This window comes from Aotus nancymaae, unplaced genomic scaffold (genome assembly GCF_030222135.1).
Source record: "Aotus nancymaae isolate 86718 unplaced genomic scaffold, 86718_ANA_hifiasm-v0.15.2.pri h1tg000004l, whole genome shotgun sequence".
In the NCBI taxonomy this organism is placed as follows: Eukaryota; Metazoa; Chordata; class Mammalia; order Primates; family Aotidae; genus Aotus; species Aotus nancymaae.
Genome location: NW_026988415.1, coordinates 25,148,422 through 25,163,928, shown reverse-complemented (window position 1 = coordinate 25,163,928; position 15,507 = coordinate 25,148,422). Strand labels below are relative to the sequence as shown.

Genomic DNA, 15,507 nt, shown 5'->3' with positions numbered 1-15,507 from the left:
CTTGAGTCCAGGAGGTGGAAGCTGCAGTGAGCCAAGATCGCACCACTGCACTCCAGCCTGGGCAACAGAGGAAACTCTAAAAAGAAAAAAATTGAATTGCAGAGGGGCTGAAAAAAATTTTTTTTTTAAACTAACAAAAACCCCATCATTATATTGACCAATATTAAAATTCTTAACGTTAACTCTCCTAATACAGAGGAAATATAAAGAGGAAGATAATGTTTAGAAAAAATGTTTAACTGTCTACCATGAAATAATCTGAAAACAAAAGAAACCTAAACACTTTAGAAAATATTAAAGAACATAAATGAGTAACATTCTTCCAATGAAGTTTCATTTTAGAAATCACTGGAATTTAGAGTACCTCATACCTACCTAAAGGAAGACTGTTAAAAATGGTATATTCTGGCCAGGCGCAGTGGCTCACGCCTGTAATCCCAGCACTTTGGGAGGCCGAGGTGGGGGGATCACTAGGTCAGGAGTTCGACACTAGCCTGACCAACATGCTGAAACCCCATCTCTTAAAAAAAATAATATAAATTTTAAAAATAAAAAATAAATAAAAATGGTACATTCTTCATCCAAGACTTTAAATGTTGACTATGCAAAAATCACAATGGTATGAGAGAAACAGAAATCTTGAAAATTTATATAAAACCAGCTAAAAAGCTACAGGCTAGTTTTGGGGGTTATTTTTTAGTTACAGGAGATACATATACAGGTCACATGAATATATTTTGTAATGCTGGGGTTTGGGCTTCTATTGAATCCATCATCCAAATAGTGAACAGAGTACTCAATAGGTAGTTTTTTAACTCTTGGCCCTCCTCCTCCCTCTCCCCCACCTTTTTTGAAGCTCAATATTCTCTTTATTTTCTTTACTCACTCTTGTTGTAGCCTTTGGAGAAAATGACCCAAAATCGGGCTGGCGTGGTGGCTCACACCTGTAATCCCAGAACTTTGGGAGGCCAGGGTGGGTAGATCACAAGCTCAAGAATTCAAGACCAGCCTGGTAAACATGGTGAAACCCTGTCTCTACTAAGAATACAAAAATTAGCCGGGTGTGGTGGTGCGTGCCTGTAATCCCAGCTACTCGGGAGGCTGAGGCAAGAGAATTGCTTGAACCCGGGAAGCAGAGATTGCAGTGAGCCGAGATTGCACCACTGCACTCCAGCCTGGGTGACAGAGCAAGTCTCCGTCTTGGGGAAAAAAAAAAGAAAATGATCCAAAATCCTCCCATTTCTGAATAAAAATTTCAGCATTATTCTAGACTTGTCTCTTGACTTTCCTCTCCCACACTCAATTTTAGGACTGTTTTCCATTAGTAAGGATCATAGTTCATTTATTGCAATTAATAGTCTGCTGGCAGTACAGCAACACTAAAATTAGCCTATTTTCAGAGACTAAAAGAAATTCTGAAGAAAAATCTGGCAGCTGCAAGGAGACACATAAGACACTCTTCTGTGGCTACGGACAACGCATAGTACTAAGAGAAAGCCAAGACAAAGACAATCAAGCTGCAGAAGTATCTATAAAGACATCAAGTACTCAAAAGAAAGAAGAAGCTATGTAAGAACGAAATACACATACATAAAATTGACTTGAATTATTCATTTTCAATAAATGAAAAAAGAATTAGAATCAGATCCTATAAACAAACTAAAACCTATACCAATGCTCAATTTACAAAATGAAATAACCTTGTCAATCAGATTGTAGCCTCAAATTTCTTAAGGACTCTGAACTCTGGTTATGTCTATTTAAATGCAAGTACTCAGGCTACTTGAAGATCAGAAATAAAGTAAGACAAGAGTTTTCAAACATGAAATATTAGTTAAGAAAGATTGGTAGCAACTGAATTTTTTTAATGTTAAAAAAAGGAAATAGACCTACTCCAACATGAACTAATGCTGTTGTTATCAGCTGGAGACAATTTAGAGACAAAAGGGAAACTCATTGAATTCCTACTGCTCAAATACACCCCAATATGGGGTGGAAAATCACAACAGCTAAACTTAGAATTTCCTTAAGACTATCCCTGGGAAAGCACAAAAAACATACAAATATTACCTCCCCTAAAAGAAAAAAAAGGCTACAGAAGATTAAAGAAACAGTAAGAGAAGCTCAGACTGAGACCAAGAAACTTCAGATCCCACACCTTAACAAAACCTATTATAAAAGCTATTCTGAATTTTATTTATATACAAGTTCATTATATATGGATATATACACACACATATATATATATACACACACAAGATAATTTTATTTATATACAAGTTTAAAAACAAGCATAAAAGAACAGCACACTACTCGTAAAAACCTCAAGTCTAACTGCTGGTTTACAATTTGAAAGCCCATCTTCCAATTGAAAAGCCAAAGCACTATGAAGAATATTTGGTGTGAATCTAACTTAAATTCTCCAATAAATGAAAGAGTGAAACACAATAACCATGTAATTTTTTTTTAAATCTAGTTAATATTTTTTAAACCATAAGTAGATGAAAACTAGCACCAACTGAATGTTAGAGACAGGCAACCACAATTTAAAATAATTTAATCCTCAATTTTTTAAATATATTTAATTTCTAAACATAACTACAAACAAAAAAAATGGTTTATTATGCTGTATTGGGAGAAAAATATTTTAGCGAAATTCCTTTTTTAGAGTAGCGTTTTTAATTAAGGATATCTTAATTTCATTAAACCAGAGGCTTTTTTTTTCCCTGCCAGCTTACCTGATATTTCCTACTTTACTAACAACCAGATAAAAAGAGTAAACTATCTACGTTCCTCTCTGGCAAAAATGTAACTATCTGGCAAAAAGTAAACTATCTACGTTCCTCTCTGGCAAAAAATATTGGCTTACCAATATTACCTTAAAACATCCACTACTCCCTTCCATAGTTTCGAGGGGGAAAAAGAAAAAAACAGAAAAGTTAAAAATCCATCTACTACTATAATTTTGAATAAAATAAAATATAAGTTATACACCTCAGGGATCTTTTGTGTCAAAGCAAAAAGATATATAACAACTCTTAAAATACATGTATTATATACTTACACTAATGTCATTAAGAACATTAGATGCCTGTTCATGCTTTAGATTTCCTTTAATTACATGATATGACAATTCATAAAGAGCTTGCTGGAAATCTGTTGAACGTAAGAGAAATAATATAAAGATACAATCTCTCGAACATGAAAAACAAATCTATATATTTCCTACTTCTCAGAATTATAAACATCAATAATGAAAAATGTATTTTAATGCTTTTTCTCTAGCACTTCTTTTATTTTCACAAAAACACAAAATTAAAAGGTTACAAAAATATTAACCAGCCCTCCACTACTATAACCACAGGTTGAGCATTCCTTTCCAGTTTTTTCTGGACAACTACAGATTTTACATATTTAAATTTGCTATGCACATCACATAGTATTCTGATTTCCCCAAAACACTTTTAAAGGCATTTTTTTCATGCTACTATACTCTCTAATTATTTTCAATGAACTCTAGCAAGTGAATTTAAACTAATCATTTTCCTCACCAGTAGTCTTCAGATATATACTCAATTCAATCCCAGGGCTATAGTGACACCAGATAAATAGTAGCAGTTAACATAGTACTGAGTTTTAACCATACCCTACTGTCAGAGAAATTTCTCCCCAAATCTAAATCTCTTTGCCTCATAAAAATCAAACAAAAAATACATCTATATATACATGTATAAAACGGCAGTTCTATGATAACTGTCAACCACAAATAACCCCATTCACTATTAATTACCACAGCCCCCTTTCCTGAAGAAATATTTTTTGGTTTTGGAGAGGGTAGTTAGTGGTCAGGTGAATACCTTCTGGTCATCTTATTTTTAGTCCCATATACTAAAATTTACCTCCTTCCAATCATGAAAAGTAGTGAAACAAGAAGCTTTAAAGATGCTAATATAAAATAAAGTCTGTTTATAACCTCCTTTTGAGCAGAATCAAATTTTTTTCAGAACCAAACAGCGAGTTAAAAAATCAAATATTTAAAAAATCTTCTTGGCCAGGCTCAGTGGCTCACATCTGTAATCCCAGCACTTTGTGGGGCCAAGGCAGGAGGATGGCTTGAACCTAGGAGTTTGAAACCAGCCTGGGCAACATAGGGAGACCTCATCTCTACTAAAAAAAAAAAAAATTAGCCAGGTGTGGTGGCGGTGCACCTGTTGTGCCAGCTACTCGGGACGCTGAGGCAGGAACTTGAACCCAGGAGATCAAAGCAGCAATGAGTTGTGACTACACGACGATCTCAAAAAAATAAAAAATAAAAACTTCTCCCCTGCTATGACTACTGCCCACAAAAGGAACATAATAGAAATCAAAATATACATAAATTCCCCCTTAATGAAAACACTATTTTGCAGTAAAATTAACTTGTTCATTAAATCATTTGCTAAGGAAACATAGTCAGATTATTCTCTTCATGAAGAATTCAAAATTAAATATATTCTGCCTCTTTCACAACTATACCTTCATTGTGCTTTTCCTTTTTTATTTTTTTTAATAGAGACAGGGTTTCACCATGTTGGTCAGGCTGGTCTCAAACTTCCGACCTCAGGTGATCCACCCATCTCAGCCTCCCAAAGTGCTGGGATTACAAGCATGAGCCACCATGCCTGCCCTCATTGTGCTTTTAAATAAATAAACAATATAAAAACAAAGGAAAAAATTTATATTTTTTGGTATGGCAGGAATAAGAGGTCAACTTCATGCTTTGTATTTCCATGAATAAAATGCTTTACAACAAACAACAAATAATACTTATTTAAAATTATCCAGATAACTAAGGTTTTTTGTTGTTGTTGTTGTTTGTTTTTAAAAAGCAATCACTTAGAAGAACAAAATAGCCAATTATCTAAAACTAAGGTCCCATGAGAGTATGTTCTCTGGTACTCATAAGGGACCAAGGAAGTCTAATCTTAATCACAGAAGGAGATTAAAATAGAGAACAAGTGGCCTGGGTCATTTTGCTGACACTAAAATTACATAAAAACAATCACATTGTAATCCATACAGCAGCAAAGACAGTCCCCAAGTCGCAAGTTTTCTTTTTTTTTTTATTTTTTTTAATTTTGAGACAGAGTGTCGCTCCCCAGGCTGGAGTACAGTCGCAAGATCTTGGATCACTGCAACCTCTGCCTCCTGGGTTCATGTGATTACCAGCCTCAGCTTCCCGAGCAGCTGCAATTACAGGCATCTGCCACCATGCCCAGCTAATTTTTATATTTTTGGTAGAGATGGGGTTTCACCATGTTGGCCAGGCTGGTCTTGAACTCCTGACCTCAAGTGATCCGCCCACTTCAGCCTCCCAAAGTGCTGGGATTAAAGGTGTGAACCACAGCACCTGGCCCAATTCACAAGTTTTCTAAATGCCTATTTAAAAATGGTTAGGAATTCCTATTGTGTTTTATCCATAGATAAACACTACCTATGGCTTAAAACTATCAGACTAGTTCCATAGAAACCTATAAAATCTATATTGTAGGTGAAAAATTTTAATTTATATTTACAATGAGAAGGAAAACTTACAACCTTTATAGTTATCCACAAAAAATTCAATAAAATATTTTATCTTAATGCTAACACTTCAGAAAGAGTAGTTTTAAGAATAGCTACTAGAAGGTAGAAATTCTTAGTTTTTGCGGGGTTTGAATGTTGAAGACACCAGTTCTTGGTTATATCTAGTATCACTAGTACTACTCATGTTTTGTTTTGTTTTTTTTAACAATAATGTACTGTTTATGTTCAAAGAGCTAGAAGGGATTTTGGATTTTCCCAACACAAATGATAAATGCTTGAGGTAATACACTAATTACACTAATTTGATCATTACACATTATATACACATATGAAAATATCACACTGTACCCCAATTACTCATGTTAATTAGCCATCATTACAATGTTGTTTCATTGGTAGTGGCTGGGGTTGGGGAAAGGTGATTTATAAAAAAAAAACAAGGAGAAGCAATGTATGCAAGGGAAACTGCCTGCCTGAAATGAAATTAATTCAAGGGAAGGGGCAGAAAGAGAAAGGTCAGAGGGAACACTGCCCAAACTCAAACCCCAAAGACAGAAAAGAGATTCTGAAGAAACGACAGTCAGTTTCCTGCTAGGACAACAAACTGGGGCCCTCAAACCAAAGCCTGACTGTTAACAGAGATCAGCCAAGGAGTATATGTGCTAAGGAGTATATGTGAGAAGGAGAGCACGGGCAATTCAGCCAATAAGGCCACACTTATAACTATTTGTCGTTTCATATGTGAATCAGAACCATGCAAATAAACAATAATCTAATAGTTATTAAAGTTCCAGAGTCAAACTGTTACACTACGCTATCATTTATTGAGAATTCTTCTATTTTATCCACCTAATGTTTCTATCAAACAAGATCAAAGTTAACTGAGATGTTAAAAGCTGATTTTAAACACGGGGAAGAAAAAAGATAAAGTACCCATGTATGTTTAGAAATGAGTCTTTTTGTACATTCTTACACTTCTGACAGTCTACTAACTTCAACAAGAATACATTACTGTCTATCAATCTCAAAAATATTTTGAGTGATCATGCAATTTTATAAGCAGGATAAACAAGAAAATAATTTGGGGGATGGCAGGCTACGAATGTTAACTCTTAAAACAGGTCTTACCCATATAACAGGGTGAAAAATGGTTTTTTCATTTGTTTTAAAAAAAAAAAAAAACACTTTCCACTCACGCATCCAAATGTTCTTTTTTTAAGACAAGGCCTCACTCTGTCACCCAGGCTGGAGTGCAGTGGCGCAATCTCAGCTCACTACAACCTCTGCCTCCTGGGTTCAAGCAATTCTCACGTCTCAGCCTCCAGAGTAGCTAGGATTACAGATGCACGCCACCACACCCAGCTAATTTTTTTTTTTTTTTGATAGAGAAGGAGTTTCACCATATTGGCCAGTCTGGTCTCACACTCCTGATCTCGAGTGATCCGCCCACCTCAGCCTCCCAAAGTGCTAGGATTATAGGTGTGAGCCACCACACCCAGCCCAAATGTTCTTTAAAAAGTATATCCTCAGCTGTACAAGGTGGCTCATGACAGCAATCCCAACACTTTGGGAGCCAGAGGTGAAAGGACTGCTTGAGGCCAAGAGTATGAGACCAGCCTGGGCAATATAGCAAGACCCCTCATCTCTACAAAAAATAAATTTAAAAAATAAGGCCAGGCATGGTGGCTCACACCTGTAATCCCAGCACTTTGGGAGGCCAAGGCGGGCAGATCACCTGAGGTCAGGAGTTCAAGATCAGCCTGACCAACGTGGTGAAACCCGGTCTCTACTAAAAATACAAAATTAGCCAGGCGTGGTGGCACATGCCTGTAATCCCAGCTACTCGGGAGGCTGAGGCAGGAGAACTGCTTGAACCCGGGAGGCAGAGGTTGCAGTGAGCCAAGATCACACCATTGCACTCCAGCCTCGGCAACAAGAGTGAAACTCCATCTCAAAAACAAAAAAAAACAAAAAAAAGCAAGGCACGATGTTGCACACTTGCAGTCCCAGCTACTTGGGAGTCTGAAGTGGGAGGATTGCTTGAGCCCAGGAGTTTGGGGCTGCAGTGAGCTATGATTACACCACTGCATTCCAGTCTGGGCAACAGAAAGAGGCCCTGTCTCAAAAAAAAAAAAAAAAAAAGGTATATCCTCTCTCTTATGAAAGTCATAATTAATTTTTGGTAGAACAAAAATAAAACACATATATATATAAAATTCTGTTCTTTACCTTCTATTCACAAACGCATACTTTAAATGACCATAATTAATTTTATCTAATGATTTTTGGCTTCAAATAGAATATGGGTTATAAAAACATATTTTACAATTTAAAAATACACTGTGGGTTTTACCCCTCACAATACTACAAACGTAAATGCTTTACACTTACTAGACACAATCGCTTTTAGTTTTGGCCCTCTTTACCAAATCCACAGGTCTAATTTTATAAATTAATAAAACATTAATAGTAAAATCCTTTAAAACTAAAGTTACTAGAAAATTGTAATACATCCCGTTTAATTACAAATATTTTATTTAACAAATCGTATTTGTGAAATGCAGTAAACAACTCCTTTGTGTGAATGTTTTCCATGACAACTGCCTTTAACAAGATCCCCAGACAGCACCTAAACATAACCAGCTTTAGTAAAAACACTAAACCTCAGTTTCTGGAAACTTTCTAGTGCAAATAAGATCAGAACAATTTTTCTTTCCATGCTATCTTTTCTCTCATATTTATGATTGATACAGCTAACAACTGCTGAAATTTAGCTAAATATACCAAGTCCTAATTACATAAGTCAAGCAATAGAATATCATTATAATGCAGGTCAAATAACATCGGTATAGTAAGATATATAGTCTTAATATAACTACAATTTTAATCCTGACTCTAACATAACCATGTAAAACCTTCATATAAAATGAACTATATACCTTTTGTTTTCATGCCTAACAATGAATAGAAACCAGGATAGTTACTAATTGTAATCAAGCCAAAAATGATAGCTAAGATACTTTTAAAAATCTTACCTCTGTATGTCGAACTATCATGGCTTTTATTTTCACTGAGGATCCGACATAAATGCAAACTAAAATAAAACAGAAAACATGTGTTTCAATTTCCACTCTAACAAGAGATGATTCTTATAGAACAAATTATATCAACTGACAAATAAAAAAAATTTAATCAAGCATTTATTCTGCCTTTCATATACTAACTGTACCACTGGTAACCCATAGAAGATTAGAAATATCTCTGTAGTAAAAAAGAAGGAATTATGAAATTAGAATATCACCATTTTAAGATCCCTAATTAATTAAAAAATCTAGGCATCTACCAATGGCTGCTCACATTACAAAAAGAGACTATGAAACATTATGTGTCTCCAGATTCTGATGAAAGAAAACACCATGCAGGCTAGATATGGTGGCTCACGCCTGTAATTCCAGCAGAGTGAGACCTTATCTCACCAAAAAAAAAAAAAAAGAAGAAGAAGAAGAAGAAAAGAAAAGAAAGCATCACCCACCTATGAAGTTGTCTTTGGGGGTGGAGAAACATGAATCAAAATCTGATCAAGCCATCTAGATCCAACTATCAATTTACAGAAAAAGACCACAGGGGAATATATTAAGAGATACCATAGGGATACAATCACCAAAATTCAAGCTATGGGGAAATCTAATAGAGAGTGACCCAATCTCTTGAACAAACAAATTGCAAGGAAAAATAGAAAAATATAATAAAATACAAAGGAAGAGAGCAAAAGAGGAAAAGAACAGAAGAGCTCCAAAACAGAAAAACAATTAACAAAATGGCAGTAGTAAGTCCTTTCCTATCACTAATTACCTTAAATGTAAGATCTAGTTCCACATCTAAAGACAAAGTATCTAAATTGGTTTGTTTTGTTTTTTTTTGTTTTTGAGATGAAGTTTAGCTCTTGTTGCCCAGGCTGGAGTGCAATGGCGCAATCTCGGCTCACCACAACCTCCACCTCCCAGGTTCAAGCGATTCTCCTGCCTCAGCCTCCCGAGTAGCTGGGACTACAGGCATGCGCTGCCACACCTGGCTAGTTTTGTATTTTTAGTAGAGAGGGGGTTTCTCTGTGTTGGTCAGGCTGGTCTCGAACTCCTGACCTCAGGTGATCCACCGACCTTGGCCTTCCAAAGTGCTGGAATTACAGGCATGAGCCACCGTACCCGGCTAAACTGATTTTTTTTTAAGATGAGTTGGTTTTTTAAAAAAGCTGTATGCTGTCTACAAGAAACTAGTTTTAGATTTAAGGACACAGATAGGCTGAAAGTGAAAGGATGAATAAAGATACTCCATTCAAATGTTAGCTAAGAGAGAACAGGAGTGGCTCTTAGACAAATATACTTTGAAAATATAACAATTATAAATATATACACATACCACATCGGAGGACAAAAGTGTATGAATATATATGACAGAGCTAAAGAAAAAAATAGACACCAACACAGTAATAGTAGGGAATTTCAATATACTGCTTTCCATAGAATATCCAGACAAAAGATCAATAAGGAAACAGAAGGCTTGAATAATACCACAAGCCAAATGGATTTAACAGACATATACACAACATGCCACCCAAGATAAGGAGACTACATTCTTCTCAAGCACACACAAACCTTTTTCCAGGCTCTAACATGTGATCTAACCTTCTGATCATTAGATCACAAAAAAATAACAAATTTTAAAAGACTGGAAAATATTCCAAACAGAATAGAATAAAACTAGATATCAATACCAGAAGGAAAACTGGAAAGTTCACAATTATGTGGAAATTAAACACATTCTTGAACAACCAAAGAATCAAAGAACAAAATCAAAAAGGAAATTCAAAAATATCCTGAGACAAATGAAAACGAAAACATAAATACCAAAATTTATGAGATGCAGCAAAAGCAGTTCAAAAGAGGAAATTTATAGCAATAAATGCTTTTTTTTTGGACATAGTATCTCATTCTATCACCCAAGCTGGAATCCAATGGCAAAATCTTGGCTCACTGCAGCCTCAACCTTCTGGGCTCAAGTGATCCTTCCACCTCAGCCTCAGCGCCCCCCCAACCCCATACCCCAGTAGCTAGGACCACAGGTACATGCCCCATGTCCAGCTAATTTTGTATTAAAAGAGACAGGGTTTCACCATGTTACCCAGGCTGGTCTTGAATTCCTGGGCTCAAGCAATCTGCTCACCTTAGCCCCACACAGTTCTAGGAATACAGGCGTGAGCCACTGAGCTCGGCCTATAAATGCCTTTTTTTTTTTTTAATCTCAATCCGCCTAACTCAAAACTTCAAGGAACTAGAAAAAGAAGAACAAAGTCCAAAGTTAACAGAAGGAAGGAAATAACAAAAATTAGGGCAGAAACAACTGAAATACAGAATTAAAAAACAAAACAAAAATCGGCTGGGCGTGGTGGCTCATGCTTGTAATCCTAGCACTTTGACAGGCCAAAGCTGGCAGATCGCTTGAGCTCAGGAATTCAAGACCAACCTGGGCAACAATGGCGAAACCCTGTCTCTACAAAAAAATAGAAAAATTTAGCCAGGCATAGTGGCCCATGCCGGTAGTCCCAGCTACTTGGGGAGCTGAGGTGGGAGGATCACTTGAGCCAAGGAGGTCAAGGCTGCAGTGAGCCAAGATAGCGCCACTGCACTCCAACCTGGGTGACAAAGTGAGACCTTGTCTCAATTTAAAAATGATAATAAAATAAAGAAAAGAAAAAAAAATCAAAATTAAGAGCTGGTGTTTTTTTAAAAGAGATCAACAAAACTGACAAATCTTTAGCTAGATATTTAATAAAGAAAAAAATTCAAATAATATTAGAAAAAGAGAAAACATTACAACAAATTAGACAGAAAAAAAAAGGAATTTAAGAGGCTACGATACCACGATACCAGAGCCAGACAAAAACATTATAAAAAAAGAAAATTACAGGTCAATGCATCTTATAAACACAGATTAAAATATCCTCAACAAACACCAGCAAACAGAATTTAACAGCACATTAAAAGGATCATTCACCGGCTGGGCACAGAGGCTCATGCCTGTAATTCCAGCACTTTGGGAGGCCGAGGCGGGCAGATCACAACGTCAGGAGTTTGAGACCAGCCTGACCAACATAATGAAACTTCATCTCTACTAAAAATACAAAAATTAGCCGCCAGTGGTGGCACGCACCAGTAATCCCCCCTACTCATGAGACTGAGACAGGAGAATTGCTTGAACCCAGGAGGTGGCAGTTGCAGCGAGCCGAGATTGCGCCACTGCACTCTAGCCTGGGTAACAGAGCAACACTCTGTCTAAAAAAAAAAAAACCATTCACTATGATCACAGTGGATTTATCCCTGGGATGCAAAGATGATACAACATACACTAAATGTGACACATTAATAGAACGAAGGATAAAAATCACTTCATCATCTCATTGGATGTCAAAAAAAATTTGACAAAATTTAATACCCTTTTATGATAAAACTCTCAACAATTAACTATAGAGGCTGAGTGCAGTGGCTCACCCCTGCAATCCCAGCACTTTGGGAGGCCAAGGCAAGAGGATCACTTGAGGTCAGGAGTTGGAGATCAGCCTGGCCAACATGGTGAAACCCCACCTCTACTAAAAATAAAAATTAGCCGGGTGTGGTGGCACGTGCCTGTAATCCCAGCTACTTGGAAGGCTGAGGCAGGAGAACCGCTCAAACCCAGGAGGTGGAGGCTGCAGTGTTGCAGTGAGCCGAGATCTCACCACTGCACACCAGCCTGGCTGACAGAGCAAGACCCCATATCAAAAAAATATACATACTAACTATAGAAAGAATGTTCCTCAACACGCACACAAAAAAAGGCCATAAATAACAAGCCCACAGCTAACATTATATTCCACAGTGAAAAGGTGAAAGTTTTTCCTGTAAGATCAGGTTCATGCTGACCCTCACCACTTCAACAGAGTACTAAAAGTCCTTGCCAGAGCAATTAGGCAAAAAGAAGAAATGAAAGTCATCCAAACAAGAAAAGAAGTGAAATTGTCTCTGCTGACAAAATGATCTTACATTTAGAAAATCCTAATGACTACACCATAAAGTTGTTAGAAATAATAAATACGCTGTATCCATCAAGGTGAAAAAATATTAAAAAATAAAATAAAATAAAATAATAAATAGGGTAAAGTCACAGGATATAAAAATCAACACACAAAAATAGGCAGTGTTTCTATATACTAACAATGAACTACCTGAAAAAATATTTTTATTCCACTTAAAATAGCTACATTATAGCATTCCAAGAATGACAAAAAGAGAATAATAAGAATAAAAATAAAATAGCTACAAAAAATAAAATAAGATACTTAGGAAGAAATTTAACCATGGAGGTGAAAGATCTATAAACCACAAACTATGCTGATGAAAGAAACTGAAGAAGACAAAAAAATGTAAAGATATTCCATGTTCATTGATTAGTATAATTAAGATTGTTTAAATGTTCATGCTACCCAAAGATATATAAAGACTCAATGCAATCTCTATCAAAGCACCAATGACATTATTCACAGAAACAGAAAAATCCTTAAATTTATATGGAACCAAAAAACAAACAAGCAAACAAACAAAAAACAAATAGCCAAGGCAATCTTGAACAAAAAGGAAAAAGCTAGAAGTATCACCCTATTTGACTTCAAACTAAAGTTGGCCCACTGTATCCAAAGGGGATTGGTTCCAGGACCATCTTCCACACACACCAAATTCACAGATGCTCAAAAGTCCCTTATATACAGCATATATAGAGTCATCCCTCTGTTTCTGCAGGTTCCACATCTGCAGAGCTAACCAACTGTAGATAGAAAATACTTAGTCAGCCCTCCATATCCACAGGTTTTGACCTAGAGTTGGTTGAATCTGTGGATGCCGCCAACAAACTAAAGATAAGGCCAGCCAATTGTATATTACAAAGCTATGGTAATTAAAACAGCATGGAGCTGGCATAAAAACAGACACATCAACCAATGGAACAGAATAGAGAACCCTGATATTAACACATGCATTTACAGTCAATTAATTTTCGACAAAGGGTACCAAGAACACATAACGGGAAAAAGACAGTCTCTTCAATAAAGAATATTGGGAAAACTTAATATCTGTATACAGAACAATGAAACTGGACACTTATTTCACACCATAAACAAAAATCAAGTCAAAATGAATTAAAGACTTAAATGTAAGACGTGGAACTATAAAAATCCTAAAAAATAGGGGGAGAGCTACTCAACATTGGCCTGGGTTATAATTTTTTAGATTTGACCCCAAAAGCTCAAGTAATTAAAGGAAAAACAGACAATTAGGATTACATCAAACAAAAAAGTTTCTACACAGGAAGCCGGGTGCAGTGGCCCATGCCTGTAATCCTAGCACTTTGGGAGGCCAAGGCAGGCAGATCACCTGAGGTCAAAAGTTCGAGACCAGCCTGGCCAACATGACAAAACCCCCATCTCTACTAAAAATACAAAAATTAGCCAGGCATGGTGGCGCATGCCTGTAATCTCAGCTACTGAGGAGGCTGAGGCAGGAGAATCGCTTGAACCCAGGAGGCAGAGATTGCAGTGAGCTGAGGTCTTGCCACTGAACTCCAGCCTGGGCAACAGAGTAAGACTGCATCTCAAAAAAAAAAAAAAAAAAGTTTTTACACAGGAAAGGAAACAATTAAATTAACAATGTGATGGAGACAACCTATGGATTTGGAGAAAATACCTGCAAGCCAAATGTCTAATACGGGGTTAATATCCAAAATATATAAAGAATTCAACTCAAGAAAACAGCCCAATTTTAAAATGGGCAAAGGATTTGAGAAGATACTTCTCAAAAGACACGCAAGTGACCAAGAGGCAGAAAAAAAAAAGCTCAAAATCACTATTAGGGAAATGCAAATTTAAACTGCAATGAGTTATCACCTCACACCTATCAGAATGGCTATTACCAAAAAGACAAAAAATAAGTGTTGAAGAAGTAGATAAAAGGGCACTCTTGCCAAGCGTGGTGGCTCAGGTAATCCTAGCCTTTCGGGAGGCCGAGGCATGAGAATTGCTTGAGTCCAGGAGTTCAAGACCAGCCTGGGCAACCTAGCAAGACCCCATCTCTACAAAAAAATTTTTTAAATTAGCAGGTCATGGTGGCATGTGCCTATAGTCCCAGCCACTTGGGAGGCTGAGGAAGGAGGACCACTTGAGTCCAGGAGTTCAAGGCTACAGTGAGCTATGAATGCACCACTGTACTCCATCCAGCCTGGGTGACAAAGCAAGAGCCTGTCTCTCTAAAAAATAAAATAAAATAAAGTAAAGCAACTGTTACGGAAACAGTATAGAGATTCCTCAAAAAATTAAAAGTAGAACTACCATATGATCCAGCATTCCTACTTCTGGGTATTTATCCAAAAGAATTTAGGTCAGGATCTCAAAGAAATAGCTGCACTCCCACATTCAATGCAGCATTATTTACAATAGCCTAGAGGTAGAAACAACCTAAATGTCCACCAATAGAAGAGCGAACAAAGAAAACATAGTGTACATCTATGAAATCAAACATTATTCAGCCATAAAAAAGGAAATCTTGTCACGTGCTACAGTGTGGATAAACCTTAAGGACAGTATGCTAAGGTAAGAAGCCAGCCACAGGACAAATGCTGTATGATTCCACTTACATAAAGTATCTAAAGCAGTCAAACTCAGAAGCAAAATGTAGACTGGCGGTTGTCAGAGGCTGCCGGAAGGGGAAAATGTGGAGTTGGTGCATAATGGGTATAAAGTTCAGCTCACAGAAGATGAAAAAGATCAAGAGAAGATCTGCTAACATTGTACTTATAGTTGACAATATTGTACAGCTCACTTAAAATTTGTTAAGATGGTAGATCTCATTTTTTTTTCAACCA

At 36.7% G+C, this 15,507-nt stretch overlaps 1 protein-coding gene across 15 annotated transcripts in view; it reads right to left on the bottom strand.

Moving 5' to 3' along the window:
- The window catches only part of THOC2 (THO complex subunit 2), a 137,185-nt gene that overhangs the window by 107,560 nt on the left and 14,118 nt on the right, over nucleotides 1–15,507 (bottom strand). For 14 of the 15 annotated variants that reach the window (XR_010336935.1, XR_010336936.1, XM_064361331.1 and 11 more), the window contains exons 2-3: nucleotides 8,601–8,659; nucleotides 3,065–3,156 (exon numbers count right to left, since the gene is read on the bottom strand). Coding sequence is in view for 13 of the 15 variants with exons in the window: in XM_064361331.1 (XP_064217401.1) it covers nucleotides 3,065–3,156; nucleotides 8,601–8,659 (151 nt within the window). In the remaining 2 variants the exon portion in view is untranslated. The remainder of the gene's footprint in view (nucleotides 1–3,064; nucleotides 3,157–8,600; nucleotides 8,660–15,507) is intronic. The other variant, XM_064361336.1, reaches the window with a different exon arrangement.